Source organism: Arvicanthis niloticus, chromosome 19 (assembly GCF_011762505.2).
Source record: "Arvicanthis niloticus isolate mArvNil1 chromosome 19, mArvNil1.pat.X, whole genome shotgun sequence".
Lineage (NCBI taxonomy): Eukaryota > Metazoa > Chordata > Mammalia > Rodentia > Muridae > Arvicanthis > Arvicanthis niloticus.
In genome coordinates, this window is record NC_047676.1 from 28,194,971 (window position 1) to 28,212,912 (window position 17,942).

At 38.2% G+C, this 17,942-nt stretch overlaps 1 protein-coding gene across 1 annotated transcript; it reads right to left on the bottom strand.

Moving 5' to 3' along the window:
• Positions 1-11,111: 11,111 nt before the first annotated feature.
• LOC143435060 (UDP-glucuronosyltransferase 3A2-like) lies at positions 11,112-16,649 on the bottom strand. Its single transcript, XM_076916133.1, has 3 exons — positions 16,607-16,649; positions 16,020-16,062; positions 11,112-13,371 (listed from the first exon to the last, which is right to left on the bottom strand). The coding sequence occupies exons 1-3, from the start codon at positions 16,647-16,649 to the stop codon at positions 12,753-12,755; spliced, it is 705 nt and encodes a 234-aa protein (XP_076772248.1). The 3' UTR covers positions 11,112-12,752.
• Between the last annotated feature and the right edge of the window lie 1,293 nt (positions 16,650-17,942).

Genomic DNA, 17,942 nt, shown 5'->3' on the forward strand with positions numbered 1-17,942 from the left:
ACAGGAAACACACCTCAGTGACAAAGACAGACACTACCTCAGAGTAAAAGGCTGGAAAACAATTTTCCAAGAAAATGGTCTCAAGAAACAACCTGGAGTAGCCATTCAATATCAAATATAATCAGCTTTCAACCAAAGGTAGCCAAAAAAGATAAGGAAGGACTCTTCATACTTATCAAAGAAAAAAATCTACCAAGATGAACTCTAAAATTCTGAACATCTATGCTCCAAATGCAAGGGCACCCACATTCATAAAAGAAACTTTATTAAAGCTCAAAACACACATTGCACCTCACACAATAATCCTCTGTTAAGAGGATTTGAAGAACCCACTCTCAGCAATGGACAGATCATGGAAACAGAAACTAAACAGAGAGACAGGGAAATTAACAGCAGTTATGAACCAAATGGATTTAATAGATACCTATAGAACATTTCATCCTAAATCAAAAGAATATACCTTTTTCTCAGGACCTCATGATACCTTCTACAAAATAGACCATATATTGGTCACAAAACTGGCCTCAACAGATATAAAAAGATTGAAATAATCCTTTGTATCCTATCACTTCACCATGGACTAAGGCTGGTCCTCAATAATGACAAAAAATGGAAAGCACACTTACAAGTGGAAACTGAACAATGCTCTACTCAATGATGACTTGGTCAAGGAAGAAATAAATAAAGAAATTAAAGACTTTTTAAATTTTAATGGAAATGAGGACACATCATACCAAAACTTATGGTGCTAAGAAAAACACTCATAGCTCTAAGTGCCTACAAAAAGAAACTAAAGAAAGAATTCACTGACAAATTGACAGCATACCTGAAAGCTCTGGAACAAAAATAAGCAAATATACCCAAGAGGAGAAGACAGCAGGAAATAATCAAACTCTGGGCTGAAATCAACCAAGTAGAAACTAAAAGAACTATACAAAGTATCAACAAAACCAGGAGCTGGTTCTTTGAGAAAATCAACAAGATAGATAAGCCCTTAGCCAGACTAACCAGAGGGCACAGAGACAGTATCCAAATTAATAAAGTCAGAACTGAAAAGGGAAACATAATGTCAAAAAATGAGGAAATCAAAAGAAACAAACAAAAGAATCATATCCTACTACAAAAGCCAATTCTCAACAAAACTGGAAAATTTGGATGAAAGGGACAATTTTGTAGACAGATACCAGGTACCAAAGTTAAACGAGGAGCAGATAAACCATCTAAACAGTCCTATAACACCTAAAGTAATAGCAGAATTCATTAAAAGTCTTCCCACCAATAAAAGGACAGGGCCAGATGGTTTTAGTGCAGAATTTTATCAGAGCTTCATGGAAGACCTAATACCAATTCTCTTCAAACTATTCCACAAAATAGAAACAGAAGGAACACTACCCATTTAGTTCTATGAAACCACAATTATGCTCTTATGTAAACTCCACAGAGACACAACAAAGAAGAGAACTTCAGACCAATCTCCCCTATGGTTATTGATGCAAAATACTAATAAAACAGTTGCAAACTGAATCTAAGAAAACATCAAAACAATCATTCATCATGATCAAGTAGGCTTTATTCCAGGAATGCAAAGATGGTTCAATACACAAAAATCCATCAATGTAATCCACTATATAAACAAACTCAAAGGGGAAAAACCATGATTATCTCACTAGCTGTTGAGAAAGCATTTGATGAAATTCAACATCTCTTCATGGTAAAATTCTTTAAAAGGTCAGGAATTCAAGGCACATACCTAAATATAGTAAAAGCAATATATAGCAAGCCAGTAGCCAACATCAAACTAAATTGAAAGAAACTTGAAGCAATCCCACTAAAATCAGGGACTAGACAAGACTACCCAATCTCTGCCTACCTATTCAATATAGTACTGGAAGTCCTACCCAGAGCAATTAGATAACTAAAGGAAGTCAAATGATACAAATATGAAAGGAAGAAGTCAAAATTTCACTATTTGCAGATTATATGATAGTATACTTAAGTAACCCCAAAACTTGCACCAGAGAACTCCTAAACCTGATAAACAACTTCAGTAAAGTGGCTGAATATAAAATCAACTCAAACAAACCAGTAGCCTTCCTCTACTTGAAGGATAAACAGGGTGAGAAAGAAATTAGGAAAATGACACCCTTCACAATAGTCACAAATAATATAAAATAACTGGTGTGAATCTAACCAAGCAAGTAAAGACCTGGATGACAAGAACTTCAAGTCCCTAAAGAAAGAAATCAAACCAGATCTCAGAAGATGGAAAAAAATCTCCCATGCTCATAGATTAGAAGGATTAATATAGTAAAAATAGCTATCTTGATGAGAGCAATCTACAGAATTCATGCAATCCCCATCAAAATCCCCACTCAATTCTTCACACAGAGAGAAAGAGCCATTCTCAAATTTATTTGGAATAACAAAAACCCAGGGTAGCGAAAACTACTCTCAGCAATAAAAAAACTTCTGGGGGAATCATCATCCCTGCCTGAAGCTGTTCTACAAAGCAATAGTAATAGAAACTTAAGGGTATTGGAACAAAGACTGGCAGGAGGATGAATGGAATAGAGGACCCAGAAATGAACCCCCAGAGTTATGGTCACTTGATCTTTGACAAAGGAGCTAAAAAAAATCCAGTGGAAAAAAGACAGCATTTTCAACAAATTGTGCTGGTTCAACTGGAGGTCAGCATGGAGAAGAATGCAGATTGACCCATAATTATCTCCTAGTGCAAAGCTCAAGTCCAAGTGGTTCAAGGACCTCAACATAAAACCAGCTACACTGAAACTAATGGAAGAGAAAATTGAGACAAGCCTCAAACACATGGGCACTGGGGAAAAGTTACTGAAAAGAAAACCAATGGCTTATGCTCTGAGATCAAGAATTGACAAATGGAACCTCATAAAACTGCCAACCTTCTGTAAAGCAAAGGACACCATCAATAGGACAAAGAGGCAACCAATATATTGGGAAAATATCTTTACCTATCCTATATCTGATAGCCAGCTAATATCCAATATATACAAAGAACTGTAGAAATTAGACTCTAGACAATCAAATAACCCTATTAAACATGGGGTACAGAGCTAAACAAAGAATTCTCAATAGAAGAATCTCAAATGGCCAAGAGCACCTAAAAAAGTGTTCAACATCCTTAGTCATCAGAAAAATGCAAATCAAAACCATGAGATTCCAATTCACACCAGTCAGAATGGCTAAGATCAAAAACTTAGGTGACAGCAGATACTGGCAAGGATGTGAAGAAAGAGGAACATTCCTCCATTGTTGGTAGGACTGTAAGCTGGTACAATCACTATGGAAAGCATTTTGTCAGTTCCTCAGAAAATCGAACATACTATTACCTGAGGACTCAGCTATATCACTCCTGGGCATATACCCAAAAGACATTTCAACATACAACAGGGACAAATGCTTCACTATGTTCATAGCAGCCTTATTTATAACAGCCAAAAGCTGAAAAGAACCCAGATGTCCTTCAACAGATTAATGGATACAGAAAATGTGGTACATTTATACAATGGAGTACTACTCAGCTATTAAAAACAATGAGTTCATGAAATTCTTAGTTAAATGATGAAAGTAGAAAATATCCTGAGTGAGGTAATCACAAAAGAACACACATGATGTGCACACACTGATAAGTGGATATTAGCCCAGAAGCTCACAATACCTAAGATACAACGTATAGATCACATGAAGCTCAAGAAAAAGAAGAAAAAACAAAGTATGGGTGCTTTGGTCCTTCTTAGAAGGAGTATCAAAATACTCAACCAGAGCTCTCAGGGTCTAAACCTCCAGCCTGGGAACACAAAGGCAGGGAATCATGGCTCCACCTGTATAGGTAGTTGAGGATGACCTTGCCATGCATCAGTGGAAAAGGAGGGCCTTGGTCCCTAAAAGTTTTGATTCCCTGTTCAAGAATTTGAGAGCAGGGATATGAGAATGGGTGGATGCTGGGGGAATATCCTCATAGAAGTAAAAGAAGGGGGAATGGAGAAAGGGATTTTGGGGAAAATTGGAGAGGGGATAACATTGAAACGTAAACAAATTAAATATCCAATAAAAAATAGATAATGGGTCTGGCAATTGTAGTTGAGCAGATGAGACATTTTCTCAAAAATTTATAATGGGGATTTCTTATAATCCTCAAGGACAAGGTATGGTGAAAGAGGCCCATGGAACTTCAAAAAGATTGGTGAGACATACTGTTGCTGAGATAAAGAATGATGCCAACCTGTGAGCTTGCTGAGTGCCCTGACAAGGGTGACTGGAGAGCTGTATTGGACATATGTTCCTGACCCACCTTTGCTTGACTATATCCCAGATTGGAAAAGTTGCCTTGCCTCGAGTTTTTAGACCTTGTGGGATAGAGAATTAAATGGAGAAATTATAATGTCTCTTGTATTCTTCTTAAAGGTGAACAGCTATTAGGACTCAATCATGTACTGGTCTAGAAATAAATCTAATATTGGAAGTAACAGTCTACACTTGGAAGGCTGGATCTGGACATTTTCAGAGACATATTTGGAAGTTAGTTGTAGTACACTATGATGTTATGATAGCAAGAGATAAAGCTGGGACAGGATCTGGATTTCAAACAAGGGTTCGTGCATGTTTTAAAGCTCTTTTAATTGTCAAGCTAAATTTGGTTTTCTCTCTTCTACAGTATTTATTGTGAGTTGCATTGACTGTATAATTTCCAATTGTGTTAGTGTGTTAAAACCTGACATGTCTGTTATGAGGGTCTATCAACTAGCTTTTGTCTTACTACCATGAGTATTAAAAAACCTTGATTCGCTGAAAAAAAATCTTGAAAGTGCTGGAAGAAGTGAGTTAGGCTTTAAACAGAAGCAAGAGGTTAGCAGACTTGATTATTGTTGGAATAACAGCTTTAATTTCAGTAATTGCTAACACCACTGCTTCTGCAATAGCATGGACACACGGAGTTATAACAACTATTTTTGTTAACCATCTAGAATGATACATGATGCTTTATAACCCATTCAAGTAATCTGAAGGAGGTTCGGGGTTCAAAAGTTAGGAGGCAAAAAAAAAAGTTAGTGACCATTCCAAGTGTTATGACAAATATCATTGGAGTAGTGTTACTTTGGAAATTCACAATGATTGTCATTATAATTAGAAAAAAGTTTTAATATGCCTGTAGGATATTTAGCATAATCCTAACACCCCATTGGGTGTATTAACTTTACATAGTGAATTTGTTAATTTCAAGAATGCTGCTCTGTTGAGCTTTGATGCTGCAGATAATGCCGATAAAATTATCCATGGCTTGAGGTCAATATTTCTATTTTGATCAAACCTCAGGAATGGCATATATAGTTGATCAGGCCAGCCCTTTTTGACCTGGGAATATTTTATCCCTGACAATCGTGTTAAAGCTTATCTTTAACAACATCAACATGTTGACATCCAAAGTACATCGCTTGAACCTGAAAATGGACCACCAGACAGATTTATTAAATTAACAGGCTGGCAATCCAAGAACTGGTAAGATTCTGCACAGAGCCTTACCAGTCTAAGACACAAGTGCATTGCTTTTGATAATGCATATGCAATGACAGGTAAGGAAGGCATTCTTGTCAGAATGACCTAAGACATGCTCAGACTTGTTAATGAAAAAAAAAAAGGGAGAGGTGGAGAGCCATTTGGGCTGCTTAGCAAGAAGCTGACATGGGCCAAGGACAAGGAAATGGGCTAGTTGGCAGTAATATGACATTGGCCAAGGACAAAGAAATAGGCTTCAGGCAGGAATCTGATATTAGACTAGAACAACAATGTAGTTCAGGTAGGAATTTAAATATTAGGCTAGAACAAAGAAGTAATTTCAGACATGAATCTAAATTTTAGTCTAGAACAAGGAAATAGGATTCAGACATGAAAATGACCTTTGACTAGGATAGGGAAATAGGCTCAGATACTTTGGTCATCCTGATAAGCCTTTAGAAACAGTAATCACGAGAGTGTTCATGTAATTGTGTTTAATGCCATGTTTTTTCTTTGACTATTTGTGTTTATCGTCTTGCTTGTTCCTCGGCTGTTTGCATCTATTGTATTGCTAGACTCTCAACCTAGATCTGACCTTAATACATGCATGTAATCAAAATGGTATAAAAATATATAAGATAGATAGTTCAAGGGAGGGGAAATGGGGGAAAGGGATGACACCTGTATTGTAAATAAATAAAATATCCAATTTAAAAAAATTCAGTCAGAGTCCTTCCATCTGGATGAAGTTGGGGCCTGCATGTAGAGATAAATGTTCTTTGCTTTTGCATATTATTTGAGTATGGGGTATTATTATTCAGTGATTTGTGGACCCTAGCATATATAAACACCATTTCTTTTTATCCCATCTCCTTTCCTCTCATCCTTTATCTCCTGCTGTCTCACCCCCATCACTATATATATTAGTAATTTTATCTGTCTATGTAAAAATCTATGTCACCCAAATTTTACAAAATATGGCATTTATTCTTTCTGACTATAAGACTCACCAGTGCCAGCCACTAAAATGGAACTGCAGTGATGTAATTCCATTCTACTTTGTGGCTGAATTACATTCTATACCACATTTTCTTTATCCAATAACCTATTAACAGATGCCTAAAATGACTGCATAAAATTCTTAGTCATGAAAGAACTTCAAATTAGAACCACAACCACATCACGATTTTTTCTCACACCAGTCAGAACAAATATCACTAAGAAGCAGAAAACAATAAAATGTTGTTGAGAATGTGGGGAAAGAAATCTGTACACTGATAGTCCAGAATAACAATCTCTAACTATATTTTCATACATTTATAACAATATATTTTATTGCCAAGAGATCTGCCTTTGTGTTTGTTTGTTGGTTGTGAGATGTTATCATATAGCTCAAGTGGGCAATCAACTCAGATAAACTCCTTAATAATGGTGAGATTAGAGGCAAAGACTACCGTACCTCCCATATATATGATCTATATGTTATATGTTTTAGTTATTTTTTCATTTATGATTTCTATTGTGTTAGCATGATGTGTGTGCTTAGATGTGTGGATGCCACACAGCATGTGTGTGGTTGAAACGACAGTTTTGTGAAGATGATTTTCACCTTGCACAGGCATAGGTTTCTATGCTTGAAATTAAGTTGTCTGGCTTGCAAAAAAAATGTCTTACCCACTGAAGTATCTCGGTGGTTTCAAAACAAGTCATTTTACTTTCAAAGTGACGTAATGCACTACCACATATATTTTCTGTGTTGTTCCACACAGATGGCTGCAAAGCTGATAGCCGCTTTCTGCTAAAAGTCGGCCCCCAACAGATGGGGACTGTGGTATCCAGAAGAACCAAAAGAAATCTGTACCCTCTCTGCTTTTAGATGAAAATAGGAGGAACATCAACTTTATTCACCTTTATCACTTCAGCATCTCCCCATCACTGTATAAAAACACAGGTGATCATTCTACCCAGCAAGGGACAGGGGATTATAGAAGATAATGTCTACAAAATAACAACCACACAGTGACAGGTAACAAGCAATCAAAATCTAGTACCTCTCGGTACTTTTAAATTTTCTGTGGTGGTGATTTTGAGTCTGCATTGATCATGCAAACCAGATGGCAGCTTTAATGGTTTACAGTAGATGAATGAAGTATAAAGGGCTCAACGGACTGGAGACACAGAATAACAGGCACAGTTCCTTTTTTTTTTTTTCTTTTTTTTTTTTATTAGATATTTTATTTACACTTCAGATGCCATCCCCTTTCCCCATTCCCCTCCCCCTTAAAAAACCCCTATCCCATGCCCCCTTTTCCTTTTTGCATTTATACATTTTTTTAAAATAATGTTAATCATAAGTGTTATAAGTTTGGAATTGTTCAATCAGAGATGTAACCCACTGACCGACCTAGATATAACAACTATCTTTGACTGCTGGAGATACATGAATATCTGCCTCCCTGTCTCCCCCCTTTCTCTCTTTCATCACCTAGCTTCTCCTCTCCTCCTTCTCCTCTTCTTATTCCTTTTCTTCCTCTCAGTATTCCTCCCACCTTAGCTTCTCCTACACATCACCCTTCCTGTTAAAATGAAACTTTTCTCTCAAAATACAATTAGAGCATAATTATGCCAATTTGTACCAGTGAGGTACAAGATAGTCCTAAATACCCCATCCATCCTTTTGTTGACTAACCAGCACCTCTGTCATTTATCCTAACTAAAACATTTAGTTCTGAACCTGGCTTTAGGATGAATGTCAGCTGACGACCATCCACTCAAATCTTTTCTTTTATGGTAAATAGCTGTAAGTTTTCAACCCCATCAGAAATCCAGAATGACTGAGTTAACTATAATTGTGGGAAGCACAAAGCATAGCTTCTAAAACTTAGCCAATTTATAGAGACCTCTGAACACCTGAAAAGCCCCTATACTACCGAACGTTGGAGCATCAAATCTTCAGCCTTCTGGCCCAGAATCATCTGACAGACCTTGGTGATGCAGGATTATTAAGGACTGATTACTCTGTCTAGGCAGATATAATCAGTCGACTATTCTGCATGTGTGTCCTTTTCTGGACAGTAATTTGTCTGTAGATGGAGAGAGGCAATTCTTGCCTAGTGGCTGTTACCACACAACTGGAGTAACTCCAAGGATGCTCAATTTCTTCTTAGAATCTGCGACAGGAAGCTGTCAGGAGCAGACAGGTCTCTAATCAATATGAACATTAATATATAATTATTTGTAGCATCAGTTCTATGGACTTCTGATGTTTTGAAAACCAACTATCCATGTAAGGTAACCTGGACTGTTGTCTGTTCACTCCTCTCAGCTATTTCTAAATAAAATATGGGAAACACCCTAACAATAAACTCAAAAATATGAATTTGCTATAGTCCCTTAACTCATAGGTTAAGCGTCCCAAATCAGTTAAAAAAGGTTAAAAAAGGGTTGGGTCTAGGCATTGTATTCCTAAATGTGTTATACAGGCACAATGCCCATGAGAGTATCAATATTCATCTCATTTTTATATTAATAAGAGGCTCGTACCAATGAAAACCTTAAATTTGAGATCAAAGTAAATTTTGTACCATTTAAGAAATTATAACTTCATCTTGATAATAATTATACAGATTTCTACCAATAGGTTATGGCTATGCAATAAGTCCTAGCTAATCCCCCCTGTTCCAACAAAACCACTACTTGTCCCTAGAAAGACAGACCATTATTAACCACATTAGCCCCCAAGCTCAGGGAATAGGGGCGCTGACTCTTCTTTAACTTCTTCATGCTGATTAAGGGCATTGAGATTTTAGAAGAGGGGTTGGGGGGGAAGAGTAAGTTGATAAGCCTCTAATGCTGTGTCTTCACTGAATCCAGATGGAATTCCAGGACATCAGAGGTTTGGGCAGGTCTGCTCAGTATGCTTGATGAGTAGATACACCAAGGCTGTGTATTCTGCAATATACAATTCTCAGAACAAGTTTTAGTATCAAGAAAAAAAAAAATTTCCCACCCCCAGGGGGGCTGACATTTTTTTTTAAAGATGTTGGTTCTGAAGACTTTTTTTTCCAGCTTGTTAAAATTGGTTGTATTTACATATCAGATTTTATCCTCTTAGCCTACTTCCTCCCACCACCCAGAAACCTCCTATCCCATCCCCCTCCTCATGCTTCTATGAGGCAGTGACCGCACCTACCCCCCCCACTATCCTCTCCCCACCCTCACATCATTCCCCGCCCCCCCCCCCCACTGTGTGTTCTTTTTTTTTTTATGGGACCAAGAAACTCCTCTCCCACCTATGTCCTACAAGGCCATCCTCCCATACATATACCTCTGGAGTCTTGGGTCCCTCCCTATGTGTTCCCAGGCTGGTGGTTTAGACCCTGGGGGGGGGGGGGGCCTCTGGTTGTTTGGTATTGTTGCTTTCCACCTGGGGTCAATAACCCTTTCTGCTCCTTCAGTCCTCTCACTAAGTTCTCCATTGGGAAACCCCTGATCATATTAGTGGTTAATTGTGAACACTGTCCTCTGAGTGTGTTAGTCTTTGGCTGACCTCTAAGGAGACAGCTATATCATGTTCCTCACATTATGCACTTCCAGCCATCCACAACAGTGTTTAGATTAGGTGACTGTACATGGGGTGAATACCCAGGTGGAATGGTCTCCTGATGGCCCCTCCTTCAGTTTCTGTTCCATGTTTTGTTTCCCTATTTGCTCCCTTGAGCATTTTTGTTTCTCGTTCTAAGTAGAACTGAGGCATCCCCTCTTGGTCTTCCTTCTTCATGAGCTTCATGTGGTCTGTGGGTTGAGTCTTCACCAATCCAAGCTTTTGGGCTAACATCCATGGAGATATGTTTGTGTAACTATCTTCTTTTAGGGTTTTTGGAAGATTACTTTCTTGCTTTTTCTAGGTTATAATTTCCCTCCTTGTGTTGGAGTTTTCCACCAATTATTCTTTGAAGTGCTGGATTTGTGTTGAGATACTGTGTAAATTTGGATTTGTCATGGAATAGTTTGGTTTCTCCATCAATAATGATTGAGAGTTTTGCTGGGTATAGTAGTCTGGGCTGGCATTTGTGTTCTCTTAGGGTCTGGTCTGTATGATATCGGTCCAGGATCTTCTGGCTTTTATGGTCTCTGGTGAGAAGTCTGTTGTAATTCTTATAGGTCTGCCTTTATATGTTACTTTGCCTTTTTCCCTTACTGCTTTTAGTATTTTTTCTTTGTTTTGTACATTTGATGTTTTGACTATTATATGGCGGGAAGTATTTCTTTTCTGGTCTAAACTATTTGGAGTTCTGTAAGCTTCTTGTATATTTATGGACATCTCTTTCTTTAGGTTAGGGAAGTTTTCCTCTATAATTTTGTTGAGGATATTTACTGGTCCTTTAAGTTGGGTGTCTTCCCCCTCATCTATACCTATTATCCTTAGGTTTGGCCTTCTCATTGTGTCTTGGATTTCTTGTATATTTTGGGTTAGTAGCTTTTTGTATTTTGCATTTTCTTTGACAGTTGTGTCAATGTTTTCCATGGTATCTTCTGCACATGAGATTCTCTCTTCCATCTCTTGTATTCTGTTGGTGATACTTGTGTCTATGACTCCTGATCTTTTTTTTAGGTTTTCTATCTCCAGGGTATTGTCCCTTTGTGATTTCTTTATTGTTTCTACTTCCATTTTTAGGTCCTGCATGGTTCTGTTTAATTCCTTTTCCCGTTTGGTTGCATTTTCTTGCAATTCCTTAAGGGATTTTTGTGTTTCCTCTTTAAGGGTTTCTATCTGTCTACCAGTTCTCTCCTTGAGTTCTTTGAGAGCGTTATTTATGTCTTTCTTAAAGCCCTCTATCATCATCATGAGAAGTGATTTTAATTCTGATTCCTGCTTTTCTGGTGTGATGGGGTGTTCAGGGCTTGCTCTGATGGGGGAGCTGGGTTCTGATGATGCCATGTAACTTTGGTTTCTGTTGCTTATGTTCTTGCTCTTGCCTTTTGCCATCTGGTTAACTCTAGTGCTGCCTGTACTTGCTGTCTCTGACTGAAGCTTGTTTTTCTAGTTATCTAGCTTGTGTCTGATCTCCTAGGGTCCAGATGTCTCTGTGATCTTTTCCAGCTGCACTGATTATAGTGGTACCTCTAGGATGCCTCAGGATACGGTGCCTCCAAGGTAGTAGTCCAGCTAGGTGTCTGCTGTTCTGGGTGCAGTGTCTCCTCTAGAATATCTCAGGATATGTTGTCTGAAGCTCTGAGTTCATTTGTTCCTCTGTGGCTCTGGATTGAGTGGACCTTCCAGTATGTCTCAGGTGGAATCCGAGGTCCACACAACAGCAGACCTGGCAGAGGTCTGATCCAGGCCTCAGATCTGGGAACTAGTTTCTAAGACACTGTCCAAGTTAGAGCGCCTGGGATCCCTACTTCCTCTGGGTTCTTGGAGGTTGGGGACAGAGCTGCCACCCAAGATCTGCTCAGTGCTCTGGCCCAGACTGGAAGGAACCAGTGTTCCGGGCCGGGAGTGACTTCCTGGGTCCTTTTGGTTCCCAGTTACTCCCTGTTTAGGGTGGGCCCTGCTGTCTGCTTACCTAAGATACTGCCTGAGTTAGAGGGCCTGGGATCCCTGCTTCCTCTGGATTCTTGGATGTTGGGGGCAGAGCTGCCACCCAAGATCTGCTCAGTGCTCTGGCCCAGACGGGAAGGAACCAGTGTTCCGGGCCGGGAGTGACTTCCTGGGTCCTTTTGGTTCCCAGTTACTCCCTGTTTAGGGTGGGCCCTGCTGTCTGCTTACCTAAGATACTGCCTGAGTTCGAGCGCCTGGAATCCCTGCTTCCTCTGGATTCTTGAAGGTTGGGGACGGAGCTGCAACCCAAGATCTGCTCAGTGCTCTCAACAGGCATAGTTCTTGTTGCCACTCATGCTAAGTTCTGTCTAGGTACATGTCTTTTGAAAAGGGTACATGTTTAATCATGAAAAGCCTGGCCCCTAAACAAATATGAAATGTGCAGACATTTGATGTGTGTGTGTGTGTGTGTGTGTACAATCAAAGTTCAATTGGAAATATAAACACATACTAAAGGATTTAATCTACCAAATCCAGGACTACAGATGGACAAAAGAAACTCATACCTCTTATCATATAACCAGGTGTTCTACCTCAGCATTGGGCATTCTAACACTGAACATTTACAACCCTAAAAATATAGGCTGCAAATACTTCCCTTACCTTAAGGCACTTCCTTTCAGGACATCTCTGCCAAGTTGACAACCCCAACCACTACTGAAGGTCTCTGAATGAAATATAAATTGAGAGCTACTGTATCACTCACTTGGGGTATTGGCTGCACAGGTTTGTCCAGTAAGCCTCCCACATAGACCGTGTTGGGAAACAGAGGACGAGCAAAATCCAAGGCAAAGTCAGAGTTGACAAACCACAGCTCAGCTTTCAGTAGAAGGTCAGACAAAACTGGCCGAGGGCCTTCTGCAAAATGTTCCTGGATAGTACTGTCATATTGAGAAAGTATTTCCCTTTGCTTCATGGAAAAATCAAAGAACATAAGGAAGTTCTTCACTCGGCCCCAGAAGTCCATTTGGTCAGTTAGACCAGAGCCATACACTGGAACATAGGACAAGGGGCTTGGTAACCCAACGTCCATAAAGCTAAATTGCCCAGGATAAAAAGACACAAATCGTTTCCCAAGCTTTTCAACAACCAGTAAAGAACAGAAATCTAATGAATTAAGAAGTACTAGGTCAAAGTTCTCATTTTGTAAGAACTCCATGATGTTCTTTTTGCTTAATAAGTGACTGCATAAGTTGCCAAAGTTTCGATAAACCTTTACAATTGTTTGATGTCCGAACCTGTAATAAACAAACAAACAAATAAATGGAAAAATATTTTGAGATTTTTTTCATATTCTCTAGAATGATGTTATACTCAATGAAAATATTCTGCAGCTAGACAAATACATAACTATAACTCCAACACTCTGGTAATGGAGACAGGAGGATCAAGTGTGTAAGGTCACTCTAACATTGTGACATTGAGGCCAGCAGTGCCTGAACTAGATAAAATTGTGACTCACTTAGAGAAAAATGATTTCTAATATGTTTTTTGAAAAGAGGTTATGTAGCCTGAATTTTTTTTCTTTTATTCTATTTAAAGATAGACAATCATTTGTATTACTTCCTATATAAGCATTATTGCTTTTATAAAATAAGGTATATTTTTTAATTAAAAGCAAAGCAGACACACAGAAAGTTGTTCTACAGGTTCTTCCCTCTTACAGGGAGATATTTATTTCTTTACTTCTTAGTAATCTTTGCTCATCCGGGGGGTGGGGGGGGGAGAGAATTCTAGGTGACAATGTAGCATCACTCTTCCATCTCAACCACAGATCTTCAAGAAAAACTTCAGCTTTAATCATTCTGGTGGAGGTGTTGCTGCTTCCCAAAATGAACCCAGTTCCATCACATTTCCACTAAGGATATAATACCCATTCATCATCAATATGAGTTTGATCCCTTTTGTCTTGGAAACCATCATTGATTATAGTACATCTCCGAGGATTGGTCACTATATGCAGGTGTATAATGCTCTTTAACTCAGGTTATATAATGAGTTTTTGAGTCACTATATTGTTTTCCTGCCAATCTGTATAAGTAGCATAATTACAGCTCTTCTAATCCTCAATAATAAAGTTATTTCTTTTAATCATCTGTATATCAGCTTGGATATTTTGTCCCATAAAGAGAGCATCCCAATGATAATATTGAAACTAGGCTAAATATGTTTCAACTTTCAGCCTAGAACTTAAACAATTAGAAAAAACAAAGTATATACCTAATGATTTTTGTCTGTTGTATGTGAAACCTAAATTTAAATTTGTGTGTGTGTGTGAGAGAATGTATGTGTGTATGTGTGTATGTGAGTGTGTGTGTGTGTGTGTGTGTGTGTGTGTATGCGTGCGATGTTTGCCTTCTTAAGTCATGAAATTAGAAAAGAGGCAGTGAGATGGTGGGAAAGACATCAAGAGAGATGCAGGTGTCATGAAAAAGAACTGTGGAGTAAGAAAGCAAGGTACCACTAAAAATAATCACACACACACACACACACACACACACACACACATCGAAACATGTTACTTTGCATGCCAGCTTAAAATACTAATGGAAAATATATGTGTGATTGGAAGCTTACTATTAGAATTTCTAACTCTTATTGGTCCAAAGTTTCACTGAAGATTGTGCTAAATTTTAGTCATCCTAATGATAACTCCTACCAGTAACCCTTTTCAGGAACCCTTTCAAGTCAATACTTACAAGATAGATAAGAAACCTGGTAAGATGAGCTAATGTACCATGTCAATATGTATCAAAAGATCCACAAAATGATAGTCCAGGAGCATCTTTGCTTTCAGACTCAACTTCAATTCACAGTACATCTGCTTTGTAATCAAGAATTCATCTCTCAGAGATTTGGTGCTCAATACAACTGTGTAGATGACACTTAAGAGGACTCCTTAGTAGGAAGTCATTATCAGCGCTCCTCCTGTATAGTTAAAGGAGTTCTCACTGGACTTTGAGTTGGTGTCTATGGCAGGCACTAGGGAAACATCGCCTATTCTTTCTAATCTCTTTACACTGCCAGGCAAACTTGCTTTCAACATTGTTTATCATGATGCCACCAGCCAAGCTGACTGTTGTTGATGTTATGTGCCAAAACTTCCACAACTGTGACCCAAATCAAATTCTTTTCAGTCTAAAGCCACCCAAATTCAGTTATTCTGTTATACTAATAGAATGTAGGGCAACACAAGGCATAATTCTCTAAAATTATTGCCAGTATTCCAGTTAAATTTTTTATGTAATAATTGCCAAATAAATGTAGTATGTGCTGGATAAATTTCTTTAAAATACACGGTTTAAAGAGAATCAATTAGAAAATTCCAAGAAGATTCTGTTCTCAGCAACTTGACTGTATCGCACTTGCAACTTGAATCATTCCTCAAGAGTTTGTGCTTGAAAAGAGGATATACATATATACATATATACATATATATATGTATATATATGTGTGTGTGTGTGTGTGTGTGTGTTGTGTGTTTTAAATGTGTAATATAATAACCCAATTTGAACTACCCCTCAAGAGTCCAAACTTGAAATAAAGTTACAATATATATGTTTAAATATGTATAAATAAAAACCCAATTAGACAATTAGACTAAGGTGCAATTTGACATTTTTTTTAAATATATAATGAAAGAAGTATGGTCTTTAAATGTCTGTAAATAAGAACATTTCCTGGAAGAATTATCTATAATCACAACCTTGATTTTTAACTTGAATTTTCAAAACTGGATAAGAGAGAGAGATGAATGGAATTAACTAAAAGACACATCTGTACATGTCATACCTGTGGAAGGCAAGGGAGGTTCTGCACATCCCATATAAGGTCTAAGCCTCAGGCTCAGCTGTATAACATGGTCAATGAAAGTTTTTAAACTTACCTGTGGTTATTGGTTGTAAATTCAATGATGACCAAGCTACAATCTATAGAACCACAGAGGTTAGGTATAGAGTAAGGGACTAGTAGGCACAAATAGATCCCCTTAAGAATAGAAAAATAGAATAGACAGTTCTGTGTGGAAATAGGATGCTGGACAGTAGGATCAAGTCAGAAGTGAAGAGTGATGATGGAGGGAATACAAGGAGACACAGCTAAAATTAAGGGGGCATTGAGGGGAATCATGGAAACCTAATACAGTAGACTCTTTCTAAAATATACATATATAAAGGCAATCTAATTAAAATTGCCAAATAATGTGGTAGATAGAGTCCTGACTGGCCATCTCTTGTCACAAAATGAGCTTCCAGTACCATAATTGGGTTACATCTAAATGATTTGTTAGCCAAAGAGGTTCCAAAAGAATCCTCAAACAACCTAGGCAATTGCTAAAACTGTAGGATGCTCTCGACAAATTGGCAGCAGGCTCTACTGCAGAAGAAAACACCTACACAACTCACTGAACATGGAGAAATTGATCTGCTGACTATATATAGTCTAAGTTCAAGCATCATTGGTATGGGAACATACCTTGTACACTACCAAAATAGAAATGAGCCAGCCACAAACCCATTGATCTTCTATGCTGTCCTGCCTGAAAAATATGCTAAGAAAATAATAGCACAAAGCTTGTGTGAGTAACCAACCAGTAACTTTAGATTTGACTTTAGACCTTCTTCACTAGATAAAACCCATATACAACATTGTTTGGGTGACAAAGGATTGACTCTAGATATTTTAGAGACCTAAGGTAAGCCAAAAAATATTGGTCTAAAAAAACCAAAACAATAAAACATTAGCCAGGAGTATAATGACACCTAATGACGTTCTGCTATACTCATAGATTGGTGCCTTGTTCAGCCATCATCAGAAAGCTTCCCCTTGCAGCAAATAGGAACAAATACAGAGACCCACAGGCAGGGATTATACCGCAGTTAACCCTAAATGGGAAGTTTGCATCAAATCTCTCTCTCTCTCTCTCTCTCTCTCTCTCTCTCTCTCTCTCTCACTTCAGGGCTCAGAGAACCCTGAGAAAGAGGAGGAAGAAAGAGTGTAAGAGCCAAAGAAGATGAATAACACCAAGAAAACAAGGCTTTCTAAACATGAGCAAAGCTCATATGAACTCAGAGAGACTGAGGTAGCATGTACAGAGCCTGCATCAGGTCATATGTATACATACATACATACATACACATACATACATACACATTTACACACACACACACACACACACACACAAACACACATATATTAGTTGAATGTTCCTATGGGACTTCTGAATGTAAAAGCTAGTGAGACTTGGGTTTTTACTGAGGCGCTTTTCCTTTGGTTGTTTTTCTTATCTAACTCTGATGTGATAGTTTTGGTTTTATTTTATCATATTTAAATTTCTTATATTTTATTATTATCCCTTAGAAACCTGTTTGTATTCTAATGAAATACAGAGAGGTAGTGGATCTAGTAGGGAGGTATTGGGAGGAGTAGAGGGAGGGAAAACTTTGATCAGAATATATTATGTGAGAAAAATACTTTCATGTATTCAAGAGAGTTTGAAGTGCAAATTTCTGGTTTCTCTAACAAGTCAGTTGTGTCACATGATGTTTTTCTGGAAGCATATTTATGACAGGATGTTTTGCTGAAGCAGAAATGTAAGAGGGTATAGAATGCTCTGCTGGAGCAGATGGTTAAGAGGGGACATAATGTTTAAAAAAATACAAATAAAACTCCACAAACATGAGAGAATACCCTTGCATTGGTTCGCCTTGCAGTGCTTTGCTGGGTTTTACTGATTTCCCTTGTCTTAACCTCATAGAGAGAAACATGCCAAAGAACTTCTCTTGGTATTCTGGCTGCTTCCTGCCACCTC

Coding starts and splice junctions, on each gene's coding strand:
- LOC143435060 (XM_076916133.1), bottom strand. CDS start 16,649: ATGGGTTTGTGGCTGGCTCATTTCTATTTTGGTAGTGTACAAG. Junction 16,063..16,606: donor CTATTTTGGTAGTGTACAAG/GTATGTTCCCAT, acceptor GTGGTTCTATAG/ATTGTAGCTTGGTCATCATT. Junction 13,372..16,019: donor TTTACAACCAATAACCACAG/GTAAGTTTAAAA, acceptor TGTTTATTACAG/GTTCGGACATCAAACAATTG.